At 38.9% G+C, this 12,697-nt stretch overlaps 1 protein-coding gene across 1 annotated transcript in view; it reads right to left on the bottom strand.

The window, feature by feature from the left end:
- pudp.L (pseudouridine 5'-phosphatase) overlaps positions 1-10,787 on the bottom strand; it is a 130,462-nt gene extending 119,675 nt beyond the window's left edge. The window contains 1 exon segment of the mRNA NM_001096330.1: positions 10,706-10,787. Within this exon segment, the coding sequence (NP_001089799.2) occupies positions 10,706-10,778 (73 nt within the window). The 5' untranslated portion in view covers positions 10,779-10,787.
- Positions 10,788-12,697: the final 1,910 nt, after the last annotated feature.

The following is a 12,697-nucleotide window of genomic DNA, read 5'->3' as shown; positions in this document are numbered from 1 at the left end:
AAAGAGTTTGAAGAAGGCAAATAATTAAAAAACTATAAAAAAGGAAAAAAAAACTGAAGACCGATTAAAACATTAATTTAAATTTGAACCACCCCTTTGCATTGTCCTCATAAATCCCATATGGTTATATCAATGCTACAACCAGATGTAGAAGACTTACCAGTGACATTTGCCAGGAAACATTTCAGTGTCAGGCACTTGGAGCCTGTACAGTCCCAGCCATGCTGATCTAGTTCAGTAGCCATAACTAAGGGGGTTATTTAATAAACATTGAATTTATCTGATCTGAATTTTTGGGGGCGATCATGGGGGGGGGGATGCTGCAAAAAGCCAGAATCTGAAAATCTGCCATCTCAGAGGTCCTGTATAAGTAAATGAGAGCGGCACCTATCTCAATTTGAAGTTATTTTGGTCTGTTCTGGGTTTAGCCCAAAAATCCAACTTTTTTTGGTTTTTGGGCAAAAACCAATATATGTGATAAATTCGGATTTTAATCCCCTTAGTGTGCCAACAGAGTTTAATGAAAGGATCAATAATTAATTAATGTATCTGAATTTATCATCTATGCAAACAACATTAAAGCAATATATGTAAAAACGCAGTTTCATCACATTCAGATAGGATAAGAAAATAGCAAGAACCAGATATGTTTTTTTTTTCTGTTTAAGGGAAATAGATTTTGCCAAGAATGGTCACTTAGCAGAACAGCAAGAAAAGGGCCAATGAGTATTAAATGGAAAAAGCAAATATAATGGGTCTACGCAAGGTCAGTTAAAAGTCAAGAAAACACAAGTGGGAATTTGCAGAAATATCCAGCAATAAGAAAACAATACAATGAAGTTATGCTTTCAAATACATCTATAAGATACAAAATATTTTCTTTGCAGTAGCTAAATTCAATCTGAGAGTTTGTGAAGAGGGCCTTATAATTATGTGTGGGATCTATTATCCAGAAACCTGTTAATAAATAAACACCATACGACGGCAATGCCATTTCCAATAGAAAGGTCTTAATTTTTGACTGATTTGCTTTTTCCCTATAATAAGGATATAATAATAATTAATATAATAATACTATGAAGTTGCTGTTAACGAAGATAGCATACATGTTGATGATTAAACAATTCTTATGGGTTTTCTAATGCAGCCATGTCGCAGGCCTCTGCAGCTATTTGCACAAATGCAGTGTTCAAAGTGCCAAAAATGCTAGATTGCAGCCATTATTTGCACTTATCACCCTGGGGAAGGAAATATATATTTCCTTGAGTATTACTGAAACCAAGACATCAACATTGCCCAACATCCATAGAATCCATTTCTATGCTTCATAGGCCTTACCATTGCCTTACCCCCCCCCAAAAAAAAAAGTAAAGAGTCGAGTCTTGAGCACAAACCTTACCCAAGACCCGATGACATCAACAACAAATTTGACTAATGAACTTATATGGTATAAGAATACTTTATACATTTTGCAGCTGTTTCTACTGGAACTGGAGGCCAGATCTGCATTTGAATTGGGAAGGTTGTATTGATCTAATAATGTCAGACTTTGACAGGTCACAGACTTCTCTCCAGTTGCATACAGACTGAAAGCAATTCCATCAGGTGCTCACTCTCCAATGGATGTGCCAAAAACACTGGTAGAGGGAGGCAGTCAGACAGATTGGCACCGCAGAATATATAAAAAAAAACACAATTTCCTATTGTCAACAAAATGTTGTCATTTCTGATTTATGTGTAACAAAGCAGAATGAAGCACTAAAGTTTGAGCTAAGGGTATAATGGTAGGAAGCCAAAGGCTTATTTTTGTGGATCAGTGAGCTCCTGCCACTTGATTTAGAAGGAACAGTTCTGTTATTCCAAATGCCTTACATCGAAAGTGCTACCAGCAAACATTTCCACTGAGACCTCCAAATCCAGAAAAAACACTATGCCATGTATCTATTCAAACACACAAAGCATTCTGAACTACAGAATAATTATTGCAACAGAACACAGAATTGCTAGGCAAAACCTAACCTATTTTAATAGAGACTCAGTGTGAATAATGTATTACACTTGGGAGGTAATAACATTCTTACCCATATACTTTGCATATACACTGGCTGTGTATTTAGGAAGAAGAAAATAACAGAAGCAAAGGAATAAATACGCCAATCAGGTCCCATAAATTGCACTGTTAGATTCATAAACAAACCAATGTTATTTTCAGAAAACTTAAGCTTTGGGGCTATCACTCATTTTAGACTTTCAGACTGGGAATGGTAACACTACAGAATAAAACCAAACGTTCTTTATTTAAGGGGGGGGAGGTTGCCACTCAAAACTTTTTTTTTTTTTTTTTTTTTTTGCATAATGAAAGAAAATGTAATCCCAAGCAACTTTCCAATATACATTCATTAAACCTTTTTTGATGGTTTTAAAATTATTCGAAAATACCATTACTATTCAAAGCAGTATCTGCCTGCCTCTTTATATTCTTTGCATTACTGGTCCTAACTGCTGAAACACGACAGCAGAAGCCAAATGATAATCAGACCTGGAAAAGAACTGAGCTTGAAGTCAGAAGTATAAAACAAAAAAAGGGTAAAGACGATCAGCATTTCATTAAAGAAATCCAGTCACCATTGATTATAAAAAAAGAAGAAAAATCTTTTTTGGGGGACAAGGCTTTGAACAAAAGCAGCATTTGAGGGTGATCAAAAAGGAGTTCCAAGTTACCATACTTCTGATTGCTGTTTGTGTGAAGGCTAGATTTGGGACCCTCATTAGCCATAAAGCAGACTCTTACAGCATCTCGGAGCACGGAATATTAATAGGAGAATAGAAAAATTAGTAATAAAAAGTAGCAGTAACAATACATTTGTAGCTTTGCATAGCATGTGCTTTTAGATGGGATCAGTGACCCTCATTTAAAAGCTGTAAAGAGTCAGAAGAAGAAGGAAAGTAATTAAAAAACTATAACAAAATACAAAAATACGGAAGACAAAGTGAAAAGTTGCTTAGAATTGGCCATACTAAAAATTAGCTTACAGGTGAACTACCCCTTTACATTGCAGATCAACAAACTCATTTACTATAATTGAGAACTATCTTACTGTTGTTACAATATACTGTATGTATACAGTTATAATACACAAAAGTCATGAATATCCTGTAAATGATATCCTTATAAATGAGTTCTGATGTCATCAGTTATAAACAGTGAGTTCTGATGTCATTTCTGTCACATGACTCACTGAAACTTGTGTATTATAATAAATAAAGTACCCCCAGTTGCAAAATATGAGAATATTAGAAGTTACCTCGGAGTTCCATGACCTGTATAAAAACACTCGGCCTTTGGCCTCGTGTTTTTATATGGTCATGAAACTCCTCGGTAACTTATAATATCCTTATATTTTACAAGAGGGGGTACTTTATTCACTATATAATGTATTTTCTGGTCATTTCCCTATGGGACCAGACTGTAAATTATATCCTTATAAACAGTGTGTTCTGACGTCAGAACTCGCCATTTATAACAGGGGCCCCCAGGCCGCCGAATTTTGACGTCCGAAACGGACGTCGGCGTGCCCAAAACTTTGACGCTGACACCTCCGCCCCCCCACAAAATGTAGATTATAATGCATGATGTACCCCCTACTAGAAATTTATAAAGATATCAGAAGTCACCTCAGAGTTATGTGACCTGTATAAAAACACTCGGCTTGCGGCCTCGTGCTTTTATATGGTCACATAACTCCTCAGTGACTTATAATATCTTTGTAAATTACATTAGGGGGTACATTATCCACTATATAATAATAATAAGTATAGTCACACACAATAGATACAGATAGAGCATGTATAAGGTTGTATGTCTCAAAATAAATCTCCTATCGCCTCCTATATATTTACCTGAGCATTTAAGCATTTAATTTCAGCATAAGCATTGTATTTGCTTGTCTATATAAGGCAAAAAGATGTATGACAAATATCCAAAAGAATACATAAGATATTGTCTGCCTTTCAGTGAAAAAAGCTATGCCGAAAATGCTTGTCCCTCACATCCCATGAACCTGCCAGTTCCACTTCAGGAGACATTCTTCAGGAATGCATGTACTTGCCACTTCCTTCCATCACAGATATTACTTTTGAATCCCAAAGCAATGCCGTGCACCACCTACCCCCCTCCTTATTCACCCCATTCCATTGTATTTTTGTTACCAGGGAGAACTCAAGATCATTTAGTGGAAAGATTGTTGTTTAGAAGCACAATAAATGAATGAACAGTGAGATGCAAAATTGTATCACTAGATCACCCGCAGAATGAAGGCATTGCTAAAAGAAAAATACCTTTTTTTTTTCAAGAAAAACAAATGTCAGGGAAAATGTTTACCGCTCACTCACGGCTGGTAGATACTAGCATTTTCTCTGCTATAAGAGCAACATTATTTACAGCAGTGCCCTATGGCATACTTATACAATGGAAAGCAACGAGTGCAATTTCTGCATGCTTTAATTCTTTCATATGGAAAAAAAAAGATAGAGAAATGAAGAATTTAGAGTCTGTTCCATTGTACAGGTAACGGATCCATTATCCATAATGCATAGGACCTAGAGTATTTTCCAAAGTGTCTGTAGCAACACGCCTTCAAGGGCAATGGGCTTTCCAATAAATCTTATACCTGCACTTTCAAATTAAAGCGCATTCAGGGGCTCATTTGTTTTCTACAGCAAGATGATTGGGTCCCCACTTTGTGCAGCAGCTATGATTGAGAACACTTTAAGGGGATTATTTACTAAAACTTGAATTAATCAATTTAAAAAAAAAAAAAAAAAAAGTCGACCAAACTCCTGTCCACAAATTGAACTAATTTATTAAAAAAAAAAAAAGTCCGAGCAGAAAACGTTGTGACAAGTTGCGTTGATTCAAGTCGTACGATTGATGCTCTAAAATCTCGACTTTATCAGATTGTCGCTGCAAAAACTCTACTTTATACTTTATATATTTTATCCGATTATTAGACGAAAACCCAGACTTATCCAGCGAGGATCACGATATCAAGAAACAACTTCAGGGACATCTGCAATTGACTTCTACAAGACCATGGCAAGTTTGAGATGGAGTATTTTTGGATTCAGATTTTTAGCATCTTTGGGGTATAATAAATCTCTAAAAATTCAAGGGTTTTTTTTTCCTCAAAAAAAATTGGGTTTCCCCCTTTAAAAACTCGACCAGAAAAATATAAGGTTTAATAAATGGGCCATTTAAGATGGCCATAGACATGCAGATTAGAGCCTATGGCAGACGTATGATCGTCTGTGCCAATCAAGGCAATACATGCAGAGATGCAGAGATCTTATCATTAGCCAATATAAATCTTTTAACCTGTCCGATCGCTATGGTACGAAAAATGTCAGGAAACTCCACGAAAACTGTTGTTTCGTACAAAGGTATTTTAGCGTATATGGCCAGCTTTAGTCTTGTAGGGCTAAATTCAGATAATAAATTTCCTGCAAAATGTAAATATCTTTTAATGAGAATTCCCTGTTTCATCTGCTCACATGATTCTTGTCAATATTTGCTGACAAGTAACCATTTCTTCAGCAGGTCAGCTGGATCTTTCAGCTAGATCATAGCTGGTTACTAGAAAAGTTAATTTACTAACTCTGGGCAAGTTTTTGGCCTGTGCAGTTAACCAGTTAGGATTAGGCTAACACGGTTTACTGCTGGTTGACTAATGAAAGCAGATCTGTGTCTGGCTACATGTTACTGCAGTGGAGCAAATTGGTCCACAATTAGTCAATAAGTGCCGGTAAGCTGGGGGGGGAAAGAATATTGCAGCGGTAAATGTTAACTAGGGATGTGCCAAAAATGTTTACAAACGAGCATTAGAATTTTAGCATGCATTCTGTTCTACTGTGGGGGATAAAAAATGTGGTCTGTTCTGTCACAAAAAAAATGCAGATGTCCTGTTCATTGCTTTCCATTTGAACTTATTGAATTAAAGCTCTATCCAGACTGCCCCCCCCCCCCATCTATCTAAGGAGCTGTCTGGGCAGGTGTTCGGAAAAAACAGGCAACAAAGGAGCCATTTTTCCTTTGAAGAACCACAATGTCATTTCAACTGTCCATTGGTTCTAATGTATTCTATCGAAATCCCACCATTTACCTAATTTTTGCAAATTCTTTAAGTACAGGTATGGGATCCATTATGCGGAAACCCGTTATCCCATTATACGAGAAGACCATTTCCTTTTTCTCTGTAATAATAATACAGAACAATGTACTTGATCCAAACTAAGATTTGATTACCAATAGATTAAGCTGTAACAGTGCAAGCTAGAATGCTATATTTATAGAATGTTTCATCATACCTAAACAGGGGTGCCCAAACTTTTTGCAACGAGGGCCAGATTTGGGGAGGTGAAAATGTATGGGGGCCGACCATTCAGCCTGACATTCTTTGAACCATTAACATAATTTAAGTCATTTAAACAAGGAGTCACGTATCAGTAATATTTTGGCACATTAGTGAAGTGATCTGCCACTTGGTCTATACTGCTGCCTGTGTGCTGAAGGTGTTAGTAATAGACACGTACTGGCACGTAGTGACGCCATACTTCTTTAGCTTACTGTACTGGCACGTCAGTACGCCGGACACCTTTTGCCCTAAAGAAGTATGTCGAAAATAGCGTGTCTCTAAGTGCCAGTACATGTCTATTGCTAACACCTTCAGCACACAGGCAGCAGTATAGACCAACTGGCAGATCATTTCACTAATGTGCCAAAATATTACTGCTATGGGATTCCTGATCGCACTGTGCTGGGGGGCCTCATTATTATTAATTTCATGATCGAGGCTGAGGGCCGTGTAAATTTGAAAATGGGCCACAATTGGCCCCTGATCCGCATTTTGGACATGTCTGCTCAGAAGCTCTCTGTTTGTTTAGTAAAGCAACTGTAGTATTAGCTTGGTGTGATATCACTTCCTGCCCGAGTCTCTCCCTGCTCATTTATAGCTCTAGGCTCAGATTACAGCAGGGAATGGGGGGGGGGAGATGAGCAAACTGAGCATGCTCACGCCCGGGGCAAGGAGGTTTATGATGAAGACAGGTAATCTGATACAGAAGCCCATGTCTACACAATAGAAGGAAAGAAATGCAGTGTTTTTTTTGACAGAGGACTCAGATCAGCATTACTTTGAGGGTTTACTGATATATTTAGGAGGACCTTTCTGATAAGGCTTAGGTAAGGTTTTAACCTTTCCTTCTCCTTTAAGGTTCAAAGATCCAAATTATGGAAAGATCCATTATCTGGAAACCCCAGGTCTGAAGCATTCTGGATAACAGGCCTCATACCTGTACCCGTTTCATTCAGCACTTACACTAGTTTATCCTTCCTAGCATTCCAGACTAACCGATTTGTATCCAACTTTAAATATTACGATTCCCAACTGTGTTTCTTCTCCATTCACATTTGAAGCTGAGACTGGCTTGCACAACATGATCTCTGGAATATTCCAAGCTGAAATGTTTTATTGGAAATGCTACAAGATCCCAGTTAAAAGAAACAATTTACACATCACGATGTAACAATTACAATCCATGAAATACAGTCGGTGGGTATTGAGGATAGGAAATACCCAACGCAATCTCAGCTAGATAAATGTGTCAAACAACTGCACAACTTTCCTCTCACTAAGCTCCAGGGACGCTTTCAATTACGCATTTTCATTTATAGTCAGACAGTTTATCATTTGGCACTGAGCACGTTATTTCCTTAGGGCCCCCAGCATCAGAGGAGTCCCACAGAAGTCCCATTCAGATATACAGTACATAACAGCACAAAAGTTACATTGTTCATATTCAGTCTCTTATTCAAATTCAAATGACCCTAGCAACCACACTGCTGAAATTGCAAACTGGAGAATGGCTAAAGCTGGCCATAGATGCAAAGTTTCTGATCGTTCGAACTTGTCCGATCGACCAAACGACTGATCTCCGCCGGACGGAAAATGTCGGGACTCTCCACACACGGTCCGAAAATCTTACGTAATCGGATCTTTGCGTCTATGGCCAGCTTAAATAAAATGCTAAATAACTCAAAAACCACAAATAAAAAAAATTTAAAAACTAGTGCAAATTGTATCAGAATATCCCGCTCTACATCATTCTAAAAGTTAACTCATAGGTGGACAGGCCTGCAGTGGAACAAGAGGGTGTTACTTCAACAAGAAGTTATCTGCAAATTTGGCAGAAAGCAGGCCGGTAGTTCAGTGACAGAGGTAGCGGGTCAATTACATAAATGGAGAAGGCAATGACACAAAGGGACAGGGCTTGTGGTGAATTCTAGGGGATCTTCCCAGCTGAAAAGAGGCAAGACTACGGCAAATTTTTGAAGGATCACAGCATCAAGGAGAACTAAACTTTAACTAAAGAAGTAGGCTAAAAATGCTGTACATTATGTTTTGGGCTTCTGTATCAGGCCAAGGCAACCACAGCCCTTTAACAGTAAAGATCTGTGTCTCCAAAGATGCCCCTGTAGCCCCCCCAACTTCTTTTCTACTGCTTCGCTGCACATGCTCTTTGCTGATGTCAGTTTCTGAGTTTAGGGACCGTCTCAAAATATACAAATATAAAAGTCACAACAAAAGGCTGATTAATAATTAATACAGATAATTACTACATGCCAACTCAGAAACTGGTGCAACTAGCATCAGAATTTAATAATCAGCCTTGTAGCATCAGCTTATATTATAGACAAACCTTATTTTCTGCTTGATAATTTGCAACAAACCCTAAGATTAGCTTCTGAACAGCTGCTCAGAGCCCACTGAGCATGTGAGTGTCGCAGACACTTTCCAAGATGGTGACCCCCTGTGACAAGTTTGAAGTTCTGGATCATTGCTGCTATTAAGATGCTGACACTTTAGGCTGGTGTGATAAGTTCAGTATATAAAATATGGCATTTTTAGCAATACTCATTTTTTAGGGTTAAGTTCTCCTTTTAGTGGGAGGGCCCGGAGTGGAACAAGAAGGTGTTACAAATTTACAGGCAAGTTCATTGCAAGTAAATTTGTAATACAGGTCCCAGCCTAAGCTGTTATTTTACTGGCCTAGCAGATAAAACATGGCTAGGTGGCAACCCTATATACCATTTAGGGCTGAACTTCACGGTGCGACATGTCGGATGTCCAAAAGATAAAGGAAGAGAATGAGAAATCGCAAGTAAAAACTACATATATCTGACTGTCGGATGAAAATGCTGCATCGGATATATGAAGTTTTTACCTGTGATTTCTCATTCACTTTATCTTCTGGACATTCAACATGTTGCATGCGTGCCCACTCCAAAGTCTGACAAATGCCTTGCATGCTCCATGACTGGCAATGAAGTGTGCAAGGCATAGTGGAACATCAAGGGGCACATTTACTACGGGTCGAATATTGAGGGTTAATTAACCCTCAATATTCAACCATCAAAGTTAAATCCTTCGACTTCGAATATCGAAGTCGAAGGATTTACCGCAATTCGAACGATTCGAAGGATTTTAATCCATTGATCAGAAATTGCTAGGAAAGCCTATGGGGACCTTGCCCATAGACTAACATTGGTGCTCTGTAGGTTTTAGGTGGAAAAGTAGGTGGTCAAAGTTTTTTTTAAAGAGACAGTATCGAATGGTCGAATAGTTGAACGATTTTTACTTCGAATCGTTCAATTCGAAGTCGTAGTCGAAGGTCAAAGTAGCCAATTTGATGGTCGAAGTAGCCAAAAAAATACTTCGAAATTCAAAGTATTTTTTCATTCTAATCCTTCACTCGAGCTAAGTAAATGTGCCCCCAAGTCTTGGTTGGAGGTGAGCTGTGTATAGAGTTGCCACCTTTTTTGGAAAAAAATACCGGCCTTTTTATTCATACCTCCCAAATGTCCCGTTTTGAGGCGGACAGTCCCGCTTTTGACAGCTCAACCCGCAGTCCCGCATTTGTACTGAAATGTTCAGATTTTTTCAGCTACCAGATGCACTAAGGGTAAGGGCGCACGATAAGATTTGGGGAGATTTAGCCAAATCTTTTTGTCCCTCTTTCTGTTTCAGGTATGTACTACGGAAATATTATTTTGTATGGTTCATGTACAGGGACCCAGAAGTGCAGAGAAAAGCAAAGCACAGACAGAGGCAAATGACTTTTAAAATGACTGAAAATGTGTAATATACAAATTAACTAGAAATTACATTATAGCTGTGGTTCCCTGCTTTAAATCCAGATCTTATTATATTGCAATTATATCCCTTTGCAACTGCAAACATACGGTATTCCTCTTTTAGAAGTACAAAGTGCGCCTCAAGAATACTAGTACCCGGTATTAGGTGTAATATGGTAATTGGGGGCGTTCTGAGCGCGTACAGTTAGCGAGAAGGCTGGACGCTAGGAAGCTGACGCTATCCGGTAGGACAGAGCGTTGCATGCTGGGAAGGCTTTATCTTAGATAATTCTGATGCAAATATCTGTTTAATGACTGTGTCTGTCCCTCGCTCGATCGAGGTCGTGGAAGTATTTAAATCCCCCTGTCACATTAGCGTGTAATAAAGGGGGCGGCTGCAATGTATTTCTAGTGGAAGCGCAAGGTCTATTCAGAGCTATAATTAGGGGCAGAAGAAGCAGTGATGTACGTGTGGCGCAGGAAGGAGACATAAAAGAGAAAATGCGTTGTACACACCAAGCAGGAGGCCGTCCATGTCAAAGATGATGTGAGTGACAGGTTGCAGAGCGCTTGCTATAGGCGGCGCCATGTTTTCCACCCAGATCCACTGAGAGTTGTGTTCCGGCTGTCTGCAGTGTATCAGTGCGCCTCAAGGACGACTATGATGTAACCGTGGAACGGAGCGCGCGTCTGTAGGGCCGGCTCTCTTATCCGTGTTATAATAAGTCACTTTATCAATTGGCTTTTGATTCTCTTGCACCTTTACAATGATGTGACAGGAAGATACTGTCTGGGGGGGCTCGGATGTCCAATGCACGTGAAAACCAAATTAACATGTGAACACATTAAAACAAACTTTTAAAACGACGTCTGCCTCTTTTTAATCAATCATTAAAACGCATTGCTTCCTATTGAATGAGAAGGAAAAGCTTGGTGTACTTGGGGGAGCCAAATGTTAGGTACCCCCAAGTGATTGTATCAGGCCTGGACTGAGAGTCTAAATAGGCCCTGGCATTTCAGCTACACAGTGGCCCAATCAGCAAACACGAAGGCCCAAACTGCCCCCACCCAGGGTTGCCACCTTTTCTGGAAAAAAATACCGGCCTTCCTACATATTTATCTTTTTTCCCTATTAATAACATTGGGATCAACCATCATTTTTACCAGCCGGTATTTTACTGGCCTGGCTGGTAAAAATGATGGTTGATCCCAATGTTAATAGGGAAAAAAGATAAATATATAGGAAGGCCGGTATTTTTTTCCAGAAAAGGCGGCAACCCTACCCCCACCAGCCCACTAAATAATGACTTTCTATGGGACCTTATAGCAACCCCTCTGGCATTTGCCAAAACCCACAGATTGCCAGTCCGGGCCTGGGTTGTATTGACTTACCAGAAACTAGGGTTGCCACCTTTTCTGGTAAAAAATACAGTCCTTCCTATATATTTACCTTTTTTCCCTATTAATAACATTGGGATCAACCATCCTTTTTACCGGCCAGGCTGGTAAAATACCAGCCAGGTGGCAACCCTACCTGAAACCCCAGGCCGGTGCTCCTATCAGCAGAAAACTGCAACGGCTCGGGGTTATACCAGTGAGCACCACGGAACGATCCTCTTCTGGCTTTTTCTTTCTTCAAATTTCCTGGGGGAGATGCATGCGCAGTAATAGGCGACTTTTTAGTTAAAGTTTGGCTTTTTACTCTTAATGTCGCGAGAAGAAGCCGGAAGAGGATCGCTCCGTGGTTCAAGATGGAATAACCCTGAGCCGATGCAGTTTTCTGCTGATAGGAGCACTGGCCTGGGGTTTCAGGTAAGTCAATACAATCACTTGCGGGTGCCTAACATTTGTCATTAACATTAATCTAACATTGAAGAATTCCATAACACTTCTTAGCAGCACAAATATATTGCAAGGCAGAGTGCTTTTAAAAAAAATGTTTTCCTTTATTTTTAATGCAATGCCAAATTTCACTGGCAACACCAGCTACATCAGAAAGTACATACAGTAACATAACTACCTTTACAAACCCTTAGTTCCTTTTGTTAAATATAGTATGTTGTTCATTCATTTGTTTTTAGTACCCAAAGTAGTAAAAAAAAAAACTATTGCAAAATGACTACAAACCAGAATTTTATCATAGTTCAGTTCATTTCTTATTGTTTTTTTTTTTTTGTAAAAATGGTAACAGTCCAGGAATTTGGCATTTCTCAGCTGAACTATTTAGCTCCCTTGGGTGCTATATATACTGGATGTTATATTTTCAGAGATAATGTTTCATGCATCGTCAGCTCCTTATATTCTGCATATAAAATGTTTGTTTCTTTGTTCTTGGACCAGATTTATTAACTCACATTTTTTTTTCTTTTTTTACAAATATCGACATTTACTTCATGTAAAACAGAAAATTATAAATGAAATGGATAGGTATCAGTGCTCCCCTCTGCTTCTGAGCTGCATTGGACCCTCTTATGAAATGAATGTGTTCATCCCTTTTTTATACTCTTT

This window comes from Xenopus laevis, chromosome 2L (genome assembly GCF_017654675.1).
Source record: "Xenopus laevis strain J_2021 chromosome 2L, Xenopus_laevis_v10.1, whole genome shotgun sequence".
NCBI classification, from domain to species: domain Eukaryota; kingdom Metazoa; phylum Chordata; class Amphibia; order Anura; family Pipidae; genus Xenopus; species Xenopus laevis.
The sequence above is the reverse complement of the archived record's forward strand: the minus strand, read 5'-3'. Positions and strand labels throughout refer to the sequence as shown.